Source organism: Cydia fagiglandana, chromosome 13, assembly GCF_963556715.1.
Source record: "Cydia fagiglandana chromosome 13, ilCydFagi1.1, whole genome shotgun sequence".
NCBI classification, from domain to species: domain Eukaryota; kingdom Metazoa; phylum Arthropoda; class Insecta; order Lepidoptera; family Tortricidae; genus Cydia; species Cydia fagiglandana.
Window position 1 is genome coordinate 1,699,431 of NC_085944.1, and position 12,680 is coordinate 1,712,110.

General features: G+C 37.9%; 3 protein-coding genes and 1 long non-coding RNA gene across 4 annotated transcripts in view; 2 read left to right on the forward strand and 2 right to left on the reverse strand.

Annotated features, from left to right (window-relative positions):
• LOC134669971 (ATP-dependent RNA helicase DDX42) overlaps positions 1–577 on the reverse strand; it is a 37,679-nt gene extending 37,102 nt beyond the window's left edge. Inside the window, exon 1 of the mRNA XM_063527617.1 lies at positions 200–577. Within this exon, the coding sequence (XP_063383687.1) occupies positions 200–447 (248 nt within the window). The 5' untranslated portion in view covers positions 448–577. The remainder of the gene's footprint in view (positions 1–199) is intronic.
• A 126-nt stretch (positions 578–703) lies between these two features.
• LOC134669978 (uncharacterized) lies at positions 704–1,578 on the forward strand. Its single transcript, XR_010098994.1, has 2 exons — positions 704–1,116; positions 1,221–1,578. It is a non-coding gene; the product is annotated as an uncharacterized LOC134669978 (long non-coding RNA).
• A 518-nt stretch (positions 1,579–2,096) lies between these two features.
• On the reverse strand, positions 2,097–3,781 carry LOC134669965 (partner of Y14 and mago). Its single transcript, XM_063527609.1, has 3 exons — positions 3,593–3,781; positions 3,041–3,307; positions 2,097–2,493 (listed from the first exon to the last, which is right to left on the reverse strand). The coding sequence occupies exons 1-3, from the start codon at positions 3,630–3,632 to the stop codon at positions 2,222–2,224; spliced, it is 579 nt and encodes a 192-aa protein (XP_063383679.1). The 5' UTR covers positions 3,633–3,781; the 3' UTR covers positions 2,097–2,221.
• Positions 3,782–11,108: 7,327 nt separating this feature from the next.
• LOC134669765 (protein lin-37 homolog) lies at positions 11,109–12,651 on the forward strand. The gene is made up of 5 exons (XM_063527392.1): positions 11,109–11,294; positions 11,378–11,480; positions 11,639–11,848; positions 12,024–12,156; positions 12,494–12,651. Exons 1-5 carry the CDS (start codon positions 11,207–11,209, stop codon positions 12,644–12,646), a joined length of 687 nt encoding a protein of 228 aa, XP_063383462.1. The 5' UTR covers positions 11,109–11,206; the 3' UTR covers positions 12,647–12,651.
• Positions 12,652–12,680: the final 29 nt, after the last annotated feature.

Here is a 12,680-nt window from a genome sequence, read left to right on the forward strand (position 1 = left end):
TACGGTAACTTTTCCTTTATTAATAAAATTTTATTATGATGCTTGTCCGTGGTGGCCTTTCGAAGAAGTAATCCTTTGATTACAACCAAAAATAGTAGCCATAATTATATTGCGGTGTGGGAATTAAATAAGGAACCTTATTAAATACCCTGAGATTCTAATTAGCCAACAAATTATCAATGTATCTAGGAAAACTTACTCGTCCTCAGTCTTAGACCGTTTCTTGCCCAATGTACCCCAGTTGCCCGTCACAGCGTTCTGAGTTATCGCTGTCATAGTGGAGTAGCCCTGTTTGGACAGCCCCGAGCTTGGCGGCGGCACCGCATTCATCTGCGATGACGGGGGAGGCACGGCGTGTAGGGACACATTAGACGGGTTTCGCTTCGGCATCGCGAAACCGGCGAACCCGAAGCCCTTGCTCCCACTCCCACCCGAATTATAACTCATGTTTAACCACTAAAATTAACTACAATACGACAAAATCTAGCACGGACACTGATATTCTCATAACACTTATAAGGTTAACTAGTTTCTTGCATACAAGAAATTTATGTTTATAACAGGGATTAAAAATACAATTTGATGTTAAATTAATCTAAGTTAACACCAATTCAGCCTAATTATGGCTGATATTTCTAAATTAAAATTCGTGTACAATCATACAACACAATCAACGAATGTATACAATGTGACAATTGAAATCATGTGTTGCCATTACTCAAAAACATGCGGTATCAAGCGCCGATGGTAGTATTTAAGTCCACGTTTAAAACGTTGCTAAATTCAAGTGTTATTGTCAATGTCATCTGATAACATTGACGTTAATGACGTCATAATAAAAACATTTTCCATATCATTATTTTCATCATTATCCACAAGAGTAGCAGTGTTTGTTGATTAATTGTGGGAATAGACTACGACGAAATGTATTTGAAGTTGTGTGTATTTATATTTGCGCTGCTAGCCGTTAGCAACGTAGAAGCGTCATCTGGCTACGACTTCGGAGACTTCTTTGCCACAGTATTAGGTCTCGGCATTGCGGTCATTGGGATTCTCGCGTGTTTAGGCAACTACGCGAGACAGAAAGCGAGAAACGAATTCATATAACGCAATCATGTGAGTGACTATTAGGTTAATTGGAACCGGTTGTTAGCCTACTTACTACACTAATAGGCCTACAGATTTGATTTTTTGTTAATCGTCATCTTTCTTTATTGCAGGTACACACGGCAGGTGGAAGCAAGCAATGCGAAAAGACAAAATAAAATGTATATGACCTGTAAAGTTTTTGTTAAATATATGAACTTCCATAATGTTAAGTATAATGAAAAAGAAATTAAGACTACATGAGTTTAAATGAATTAGTTATATTAATATGAATTGAATCTAATAATACAGGCTTTGTTTGATATTAAAAAAATCGCAATAGCCATTTCCATAGCACTTGTGTTTATTGTTATGTTAATTAATTCACTGATAATGTAGTTGAGTAAGAGTATGTTTTGTTACTATTGTAAGTGCAACATGCCACTGATATCAGGAGTTTTATATCAATAAAAATAAAATAATACTATCAAATCTTTGTTTTTGTTACGGCCTGATTTATGTTTTTTCCTGATATTGTGTGGTGGTCGAAAATTGTAGGTTCAAACCTTGGCTGTACCATTTAGATCAGATCAATATAAAAAAAATCTAAAAATTTGGTCAGGATCCTTATTACATCATACACAGACAGGAAGTTAATAGTACACTATTACCACTTTTTTTTTCATATTATTTAAATTAACCTTATGTACATAACAACAGTTGGCCAATAAATTGATACAAATAAAAACTGATAAGGTTAAAAATTATCATATACAAGCTGGAGCATTATGATTATCAGTAGATTATCAATAACATAGAGTCATTTTTGCTTGAATTTAGAACCTTTTATTCCATTTTAATTTGCTCTTTTTTAATTTGTTCCTTTAGGAACTCAGGACTTGGGAGGATAGACATATTTTATCCATTAGCCTGAAGTCAAATGCAAAATCCCCATAATTCTATTTAACAAAACCAGTAAATTTTAGAGTAGTATTTATCAAAATCCTGTGTTGTTGTAAATAATTTAATTTGATTTAAAGAAATTTCATCAGTATGTATTGCCATGAGACAACAATTCATGTTGAAAATAACAAAATTGATTTAAAGTCTTAAATTACACATAATCCATTTGGCTTCATTCACTGACTTCTTTCTCTAGAACTTCTATTTCTTTTAAGATTGAGGGTTTCTTTGACATTTTCTCCTTTTGATCCTTGTCCGGAGTCTTGAGGACGCCCGATTTGACTTTTTCTTCCAGAGTTTCTATATCTCTGAGTTTCTTTCGTAGGTTTTTGAGCCGCTTGGCGGGGTCAGTGGTCCCGGCGGCTGAGAGGGAGGGGGAGGGACTGTTGAATGTGGGTTCTGTTATTTCGCATTTGGCAAGCTTTTCCGCAGCTTCGTCGGCACCTGGAATGAGAAATAATGATATTATGACAGCTTTAGTTATTTAAGTTTCAATGTTTGAGGCTTACAAGCAGAGGAAGTCATAAAAGTGCAAAATAAGTATTCAACTAATAGACAGACTCGTCTATTCTAAGATTACTATGCACCAACTTGACAAATTGAGGGAGTGTCATAATAAACCTCATATTTTCAAAATTTACAGTAAAAGCATTCCTGCACTTTGTCATTGCAAAAAGAGTTCACTGGGTCAGATACTAATGTAACTAATGTAATGTAATACTTGGCTATAAAATCGGATAGTATAATATAGACTGATATATATAGTGCAAACAAGATTAAATATATAATTTTTTGAAATATGTTTAAAATTGAAATTTATTTTCTAGTGGTTCATTGACCCTCCTAAAGTGCCATATGATTCTTAATGATATAATGGATATAATTATGCAAACAACGGTAATTATTTTAGCAACTTTCCATCTTCATAATCACCAATTATATATTTAACCATTATGAACACTTAAAACACTAATTGCCCAAATAAACTCACCTGATTTCTTTTTCTTCTTCTTTTTCTTTTCAACATTAATAATCATGCCCGGTATGGGCTGTATGGTGCCTGATTTCTTTTTCTGAGCCTCGGCCACAATTTCCGGGGTTAGACCAACTGGGAGTCCAGTAGATTGGCGAGCCTTAAACTGCTTGCCTTTGCTCTCATAGAGCGGAACCTCCTCCTGGGGCACGTAGCCGTCGCGGACGCGTCGGGGCTTCCTCCATGTACCGTCAGGTCGTTGCGTTGCAGGAATGAACTTTGTTCCTGAAATGTATGGAATTTATTGAAAATGCCGTACAGACCTGACATAACGATATTTATCTGGAAGAGTAGTGGGGCTATATATATTGCTTAATGAAATAAAACTGGAAAAGCCTCTCGAATATTAGTTTTCAACCGAAAACTCAAAAGTCGCCCTATCACAAATACATAACACAAAACTTTCTCATTAACGATGAACATAAGTGGTGAGATGAATAACATTAGTTTATTTATGAGCGACTGATGCGCCCCGCGCTTCCGCAACACGCTAAGCCCTGCAGAGCTTACCATCCGCATCAAGCTCGTACGCTGCAGCAGCCATAGCCATGCTGGCTCATGCGATTCGAGCTTCGTCACGACTCAATGCGACCTCTGCTCAACATGCGACCCGTGATCGTCAGACCTTCCAACGAAATTTTATAAAAAATAAACACAAATCACCAATACGCTCGCTATTTTCGTGGGACTACGGGGACTACTTTGTTTGACATTTAATTCTTTGTGTGAGTGATTGATTTTTTTTATTACATCGAATCGGTGAAGGCTGGTATTATTGATAATAGTAGAAGAGCCGGCCGCAAATTTTCTAACCGACTTGATACCACGATGAAATACACAATGGGAAACCATAAAAGTGATGCTAAGTCCGAATTCGATAGTCTGCCACGGCGGAACTTGCCGAAAGTACGAAAAAGAAGGCCACTTCCGGTGCGAAAAAAGGGGGCTGATTTAACCCATCTGATACCGAAATAATAATTATGGCAGCAGTTAGAAATTTACATGTAGACACATAAAAGCGAAGTCTGCCAGTATTTTTTTAGCCGGAAGTGCTTGGCAGACGCTCTCAAAGGTGGCCAACGGGACCCCTAATTTAACCCATCTGATACCACCATGAAACCAATTCCAGTCGGTAGGTATGAACCCTCATGTCAGGAATATATAAGTCTGCCAAGGCTATTCCTGCCGAAACACCTTGGCAGACGAGATTATGTAAGCAAGGTCGGCATCGGTTACCCTACACTAACCCATCTGATACCACCATGAAACCAATTCCAGTCAGTAGGTACGAACCCCCATTTTAGGAATATATAAGTCTGCCAAGGTTTTTCCTGCCGAAACACCTTGGCAGACGAGATTATAAGCAAGATGACCATCGGTTACCGTACACTAACCCATCTGATACCGCCATGAAACCAATTCCAGTCGGTAGGTATGAACCCTCATTTCAGGAATATATAAGTCTGCCAAGGCTTTTCCTGCCGTAACACCATGGCAGACGAGATTATGTAAGCAAGGTCGGCATCGGTTACCCTACACTAACCCATCTGATACCACCATGAAACCAATTCCAGTCGGTAGGTATGAACCCCCATTTTAGAAATATATAAGTCTGCCAAGGTTTTTCCTGCCGAAACACCTTGGCAGACGAGATTATAAGCAAGATGACCATCGGTTACCGTACACTAACCCATCTGATACCACGATGAAACCAATTCTAGTCGGTAGGTATGAACCCTCATTTCAGGAATTTATAAGTCTGCCAAGGCCTTTCCTGCCGAAACACCTTGACAGACGAGATTATGTAAGCAGCATCCGCATCCGAGGGATCCGTATTTTGGAATTATACAGATTACGGACATTATTAATAGCTGTAGGCTTATTTATTACTTTATGATTATACATATTTGTATATTATTATGTTATTAATAAAATATATTTATAATTTATTAAACCTAAACTTCATACATTGGGAATTCATTACCTGCTTACGGCAGTAGTAGGGATTAGTGGGTGAGTTCTGGCTCACTGAGCCAGGCCAACAGTCCCTCCCCCTTTTTTCCCTTGTTGAGGCCCTGCAACCTTGCCTTGAACCCAAACTAATGTCATTGTAGCTCGAATCTAACCTAATCTATTTTTATTGCTTTTAAAATATTTCAATTATCTACTTTTGCAAAGTTAAATGTTGTAATCTCTATTTCGCAAAATGGAATTTTAATGTGACTTTAATGTATGTGCAGTCTACTTAGTAATTGGGTTTAAAGATATAAAAACACACATTTTATTTCCTATCCTAAGTATCCTATCCTAAGTTTATTCAAATAATATTCTGAACATATATAGTAACATCATTACTTATTCTGTGTACAGTGGAGAAAACGAATGAAACATGAAATTTTATTTTGCTATTTTTAAATAAAGAGTAACTAAACAGTCTCTTACAATTTCTCTTCATTAACATTTTATGATACCTAACCTTCCAGTTTTCGCCCGAATTAATCAAAAAATTCACCAACACCATTAACACCAACCAAATAGAAAACGGGTCCGTTTCCGAATTCGCGATCTCGAGTCCGGGTCCGCATCCGGGTCCAGGTTCAGGTAGAAGTCGAATTCAAAATCTTGCTTGTTTTGCCAGTGGGGTAACTTGCTTAACAATCAATTAGAAAAAGACAAGTCGTCGAGGAGTTCTGTTCTGATCACCATCAGCAATACCACTTCATCAAATGCCACTGTTCTTAATGTAAATCCTTGTTTGCCTGATGAAAATACAAAAGTCACTATACAATGCCATTCAGATTTGTAGAGTTCCCTCGATTCCTTATGTATCCCATCATTAGAACTTGAGCTTGACGAAAATGTGACTTAAAAACCTAACGTGCTTAACAAACATAACGAAGAGGACAAATCCCCAAACATGAGCTATGCGTCGTTGAAAAGTTCCATTCTGATCATCATCAGCAGTTTCACTTCATCAAATGTCACAATTTTGAATGTAAATGCTTGGTTTGTTTATAAAAACACCAGTATCACTATATGTTAGGGTGGTTCAAAAAACATTTTTTTTTCCTTGCCTTTTGCATGAAAAGTGAAGTGTAAATGTAGCCGGTTCGGCCGGCGCGAATGGTGCTTTGTTTATGTTTATTATCATATTGATGATATTACTGTTAAATTATCAGGTGGTAAGTTAGTCACTTCTATATAATAATGACTAGTGAAAATATTGAATTTGTTCTCCTTAGTTTGTTAAAAATTGTGGTAGTTGTAGGTACTTATGAAATATATCACTACATATGTATTATAAAACAAAGTCCCCCGCCGCGTCTGTCTGTTTGTGGGTTTGTTTGTATGTTCGCGATAAACTTAAAAACTACTGGACGGATATTCATGTGGTTTTCACCTATCCAAAGAGAGATTCTTGAGGAAGGTTTAGGTGTATAATTTGCTAACCCGTGCGAAGCCGGGGCGGATCGCTAGTGATTATTATACTTAAAATTATATCAAGTAGCAAGGAGGAGGTCTAAACAATCTAACAATAAAAAAGAGCTACATTAGAACAAGTTTCATAAAAGCAGCAAATTAAGTTAGGTACTTTATGTTCCTAGTTTGATTCTAAAATTATCTTTCTCCTAAAAGTTCTGTTCTTAACCTCCAGAATTGCACTCCAATTAAATTTACTACTACTTATTTATTTATAAAGGAAGTGATGAATACATAAATATGTATATACATTAAATATTTTTGTCGCCGTTGGAGTTAATGGAATAGTCGACGCTGAGAATATGCTAGTACCTCACCTCATTTGAAGTAAGACATTGTAACACCTCATTTTAGAAAATGAGGTACTCATACAAACTCATTTTAAAATGATGTCCTAACCATCACTACGCGGAGGTTCACCTCCAAGATCGGCTATGTCAGCCATATTCGGGCGCACGAGCGCCGAGCTAACTAGGAGTCGAAGTGGTCGCCATGGTCGAAATCGGCCGGAAGGATCATCATCATCATTTCATTCACCTAGAAGATTTGAAGAGTGCCCTCGATTCCTCATAAATCTCACCATCAGAACTGGGTTTTGACAAAGACGGAACCAATCTGTATGTATATACTTACAAGTTACAACTCAACTAAAAAAAGAATTTTCAAAATCGATCCCGAAATGACGGAGATATCAAACATAAAAAAACCGAATTAATACCTTTTTAGGGTTCCGTACCTAAATGGCAAAAAACGGAACTCTTATAGATTCGTCATGTCTGTCTGTGCGTCTGTCCGTCCGTATGTCACAGCCACTTTTTTCCGAAACTATAAGAACTGTCGAAACTTGGTAAGTAGATGTATTCTGTGAAACGCATTAAGATTTTAACACAAAAATAGAAAAAAAAAACAATAAATTTTGGGGGTCCCCCATACTTAGAACTGAAACATAAAATTTCTTTTTCATTAAACCCATACGTGTGTGTAATATAATTTTTTTCTAAACTGAATAGTTTGCGCGAGAGACACTTCCAAAGTGGTAAATTGTGTGCACCCCCCCCCCCCCTTCAACTTCTAAAATAAGAGAATGACAAAACTAAAAAATATATATGATGTACATTATCATGCAAACTTCCACCGAAAATTGGTTTGAACGAGATCTAAACTAGCCTCTAGACTGCTTGAGTCTCTTCAGCGATGCAATATTACTGTCGGTACATCGGTGTTTGTATAGTTACGCCACCATGTCGGTCCGAGTCAGGAGCAGAGTGCGAAGGCGATTTCGTTTTTAACTAACACTAAATCGCCTTCTGTATACTTTACAGTGTGTACATAAGTGTCGTAACGAGCTTTTCTTAGCTCCTTACTTTTACATATATTATTCTTAGCATCTAGGTGCGACTTTTGTGACCTATATTTAATTCATACGGGTAATCGTTATGGTTGTACAAAGGATCTAATGTATCTGTCAAATTGGTCGGTATATTACACATTTTTCCAAATATGAAGCAATAAGCAATAAGGGGTCGCCATGTACGGATGGATGTTTTAATAAATAAAATAGCATATTGATTACATGTGTTTATTGGTCAAACACAACTTACAGACTAACTCGATACATGATTGATACATAGCTTATATAATAAGTACACATACACCACAACATATAGTAGTAGGGTGGTTCACGTTTGTATGGGAAAAATTCAAACTCTAGCTAGAAGAAGCGGCACCCCCTTATTTTGTTACACTTATTATGTTGACAAAATACACCAAGTTTGTAATCTTATCTTAACTACAAGGGGGTGCTCAAACACTTAGAAATTTTCAAATGAAATCCAAAAAAACTAAGTTACTATTTTTTAGATTTTTATGTAATAGTAGTTTTCACATTATTTGAAAGTGTGATTTAAAATATATTATTTTGAAAGAAAATGTTTTTCTACTTCAAAACTTATACATCACATGTGCAAATAGTGTGAAGCCAGATATTTAAATAAAATTCTGAATAATACTCTTTTTTTTTGGGTTTCAAACAACATACAAAATTTCAACGTGGTGAAGCACCCCCTTGTAGTTGAGATAAATTACGAAACTTGGTGTATTTTATCAACATAATAAGTGTAACTAAATAAGGGGGTGCCCCTTAGGAAAAAAAAATGTTTTTTGAACCACCCTAACATATAGTGACACTGGTGTTTTTATAAACAAACCAAGCATTTACATTCAAAATTGTGACATTTGATGAAGTGAAACTGCTGATGATGATCAGAATGGAACTTTTCAACGACGCATAGCTCATGTTTGGGGATTTGTCCTCTTCGTTATGTTTGTTAAGCACGTTAGGTTTTTAAGTCACATTTTCGTCAAGCTCAAGTTCTAATGATGGGATACATAAGGAATCGAGGGAACTCTACAAATCTGAATGGCATTGTATAGTGACTTTTGTATTTTCATCAGGCAAACAAGGATTTACATTAAGAACAGTGGCATTTGATGAAGTGGTATTGCTGATGGTGATCAGAACAGAACTCCTCGACGACTTGTCTTTTTCTAATTGATTGTTAAGCAAGTTACCCCACTGGCAAAACAAGCAAGATTTTGAATTCGACTTCTACCTGAACCTGGACCCGGACGCGGACCCGGACTCGAGATCGCGAATTCGGAAACGGACCCGTTTTCTATTTGGTTGGTGTAAATGGTGTTGGTGAATTTTTTGATTAATTCGGGCTAAAACTGGAAGGTTAGGTATCATAAAATGTTAATGAAGAGAAATTGTAAGAGACTGTTTAGTTACTCTTTATTTAAAAATAGCAAAATAAAATTTCATGTTTCATTCGTTTTCTCCACTGTACACAGAATAAGTAATGATGTTACTATATATGTTCAGAATATTATTTGAATAAACTTAGGATAGGATACTTAGGATAGGAAATAAAATGTGTGTTTTTATATCTTTAAACCCAATTACTAAGTAGACTGCACATACATTAAAGTCACATTAAAATTCCATTTTGCGAAATAGAGATTACAACATTTAACTTTGCAAAAGTAGATAATTGAAATATTTTAAAAGCAATAAAAATAGATTAGGTTAGATTCGAGCTACAATGACATTAGTTTGGGTTCAAGGCAAGGTTGCAGGGCCTCAACAAGGGAAAAAAGGGGGAGGGACTGTTGGCCTGGCTCAGTGAGCCAGAACTCACCCACTAATCCCTACTACTGCCGTAAGCAGGTAATGAATTCCCAATGTATGAAGTTTAGGTTTAATAAATTATAAATATATTTTATTAATAACATAATAATATACAAATATGTATAATCATAAAGTAATAAATAAGCCTACAGCTATTAATAATGTCCGTAATCTGTATAATTCCAAAATACGGATCCCTCGGATGCGGATGCTGCTTACATAATCTCGTCTGTCAAGGTGTTTCGGCAGGAAAGGCCTTGGCAGACTTATAAATTCCTGAAATGAGGGTTCATACCTACCGACTAGAATTGGTTTCATCGTGGTATCAGATGGGTTAGTGTACGGTAACCGATGGTCATCTTGCTTATAATCTCGTCTGCCAAGGTGTTTCGGCAGGAAAAACCTTGGCAGACTTATATATTTCTAAAATGGGGGTTCATACCTACCGACTGGAATTGGTTTCATGGTGGTATCAGATGGGTTAGTGTAGGGTAACCGATGCCGACCTTGCTTACATAATCTCGTCTGCCATGGTGTTACGGCAGGAAAAGCCTTGGCAGACTTATATATTCCTGAAATGAGGGTTCATACCTACCGACTGGAATTGGTTTCATGGCGGTATCAGATGGGTTAGTGTACGGTAACCGATGGTCATCTTGCTTATAATCTCGTCTGCCAAGGTGTTTCGGCAGGAAAAACCTTGGCAGACTTATATATTCCTAAAATGGGGGTTCGTACCTACTGACTGGAATTGGTTTCATGGTGGTATCAGATGGGTTAGTGTAGGGTAACCGATGCCGACCTTGCTTACATAATCTCGTCTGCCAAGGTGTTTCGGCAGGAATAGCCTTGGCAGACTTATATATTCCTGACATGAGGGTTCATACCTACCGACTGGAATTGGTTTCATGGTGGTATCAGATGGGTTAAATTAGGGGTCCCGTTGGCCACCTTTGAGAGCGTCTGCCAAGCACTTCCGGCTAAAAAAATACTGGCAGACTTCGCTTTTATGTGTCTACATGTAAATTTCTAACTGCTGCCATAATTATTATTTCGGTATCAGATGGGTTAAATCAGCCCCCTTTTTTCGCACCGGAAGTGGCCTTCTTTTTCGTACTTTCGGCAAGTTCCGCCGTGGCAGACTATCGAATTCGGACTTAGCATCACTTTTATGGTTTCCCATTGTGTATTTCATCGTGGTATCAAGTCGGTTAGAAAATTTGCGGCCGGCTCTTCTACTATAAATTGTATACCGATTACCGACGTTTTAAACATGCGCTTAAACAAACTTACAAAAAACATGCTTCTCTATGGACTGCTCTATAAACCATCTATAAACTCTATTGCTACATTTTATGTCAAAAGTGTCAAAATAAGAAGCGAATTAATTTTGAATCAAGAATTTGCATTTTCTATTGTTTTTATTAAGATCTAATCAAAATAAGTTATCCAAAATGCGTAAACGCAGGCGCCTATTGACTACACCAATGAAAAATAAAACCAAACTCCTAAATAGCGGTAGGGAAGAGAATGAGGCAAAAGGTCTGTAAAACACTGCTACCAAAGTAGTCATTCAAAATTCAATCATTAATTGTTATTAAACGTATATATGTATAACGTTTTAGATACGGCACGAGGCAGACTTAAAGGGGCTTTGATGGATGCCCTAGAACCAGCAGCCGAGGAATCTGACGCTTCATCAGATCACAGCCCGTCTAAAAGAGAGAGGTTTGTAACATAACGATACTTAAGTACTATCTTTAACTATACATATAACACATCGCAATCGCACGGTAATTTGGGCTGATTAACTATCCTATTTGTATGGAAAGCAATTATTCCCTAAAGAGGCTAAAGACCATAAATAAAAAAGTTTTTTTTTTCAGGAATTCCAGCCAAGACCACAGCAAGCGCGAACGCAACGCGTCAGACGACGATGACCGCTACCGTCGCCCGTCGCCGCCGCGGCAGTCGTACGTCCTGAAGCTGTTCGACCGCAGTGTAGACCTGTCGCAGTTCAGCGAGGACTCTCCACTCTACCCCATCTGTAGAGCTTGGATTGCCAACCAACCTAAAGCTAACTACAAGGACTTTGGGTATATTTTAGCTAGATTTGTAACCTTCATTGGGAGTATTTGTTTAATTAAGAATGTTGGACATTTATATGTGAAGTTTCTTCCAATGGCACATCAGTACATACAGTGTCAATTCCAGATTAAACAGCAAATTAAGCATAGACAAATTTTAGATATACATTTTGGTTCTTCACAGAAAAAAACCTGATGAGCCACCGCCTGAAGACAGCATAGAATTGCCTGGACCCGAGGGGCCTCCTGTCTCCAGGATACCAGAACTGATACCTGAGCAGAAGCAGCGTGACAAAGACAACATCAATCTCGATTACGTAAGTACTCGTATATACATCAACTGTAAGGGGGCCCACAGATTACCAGTCTGTCAGTTAAACGCAAAAAGTGACAGTTTCGAACTACTGACAGGCTGATATCATCCGGCGAACTGGTAATCAGTGAGCCCCTTAAGAGCAATGTCACATTGTTTGATCCAATATCGGTTTGGAGAAAGCCCTATGAGATCAATTTTATTTTTGCATGAAAGCCTTTTCTTGTACGACAAACTGACCAGAACAGTTGTTCCATCTGTCAAATTAAACAAAAAACATACAGTGATATGATATCATTCTTTTCTAAGCTATTAAGGACATTCAATTTATATGTTTTCAGGAAGAAGCCCCCCCGCCGCCCCCCGCGGCGCTGCTCGCGGCGCACGTGGCGCGCTGGGGCTGCGTGCGGCGCGCCTGGCTGGAGCAGGCGCAGCGCCACGAGGCGCGCTACGAGGCCACGCAGCAGCTCCTCAACAACCTCAACGTCAGGTAACCAACTACTTGCTCAGCCGGCGGCCGCCAAACCA

Bases quoted from the DNA above. Each gene is read 5' to 3' on its own strand.
- LOC134669765 (XM_063527392.1), top strand. From the start codon at position 11,207: ATGCGTAAACGCAGGCGCCTATTGACTACACCAATGAAAAATAAAACC. The intron at 11,849-12,023 runs GTATATTTTAGC...GGTTCTTCACAG, and splicing joins GCTAACTACAAGGACTTTGG to AAAAAAACCTGATGAGCCAC. The intron at 12,157-12,493 runs GTAAGTACTCGT...ATATGTTTTCAG, and splicing joins ACAACATCAATCTCGATTAC to GAAGAAGCCCCCCCGCCGCC.
- LOC134669965 (XM_063527609.1), bottom strand. From the start codon at position 3,632: ATGGCTATGGCTGCTGCAGCGTACGAGCTTGATGCGGATG. The intron at 3,308-3,592 runs GTAAGCTCTGCA...CATACATTTCAG, and splicing joins GTACGAGCTTGATGCGGATG to GAACAAAGTTCATTCCTGCA. The intron at 2,494-3,040 runs GTGAGTTTATTT...TTCTCATTCCAG, and splicing joins GAAGAAGAAAAAGAAATCAG to GTGCCGACGAAGCTGCGGAA.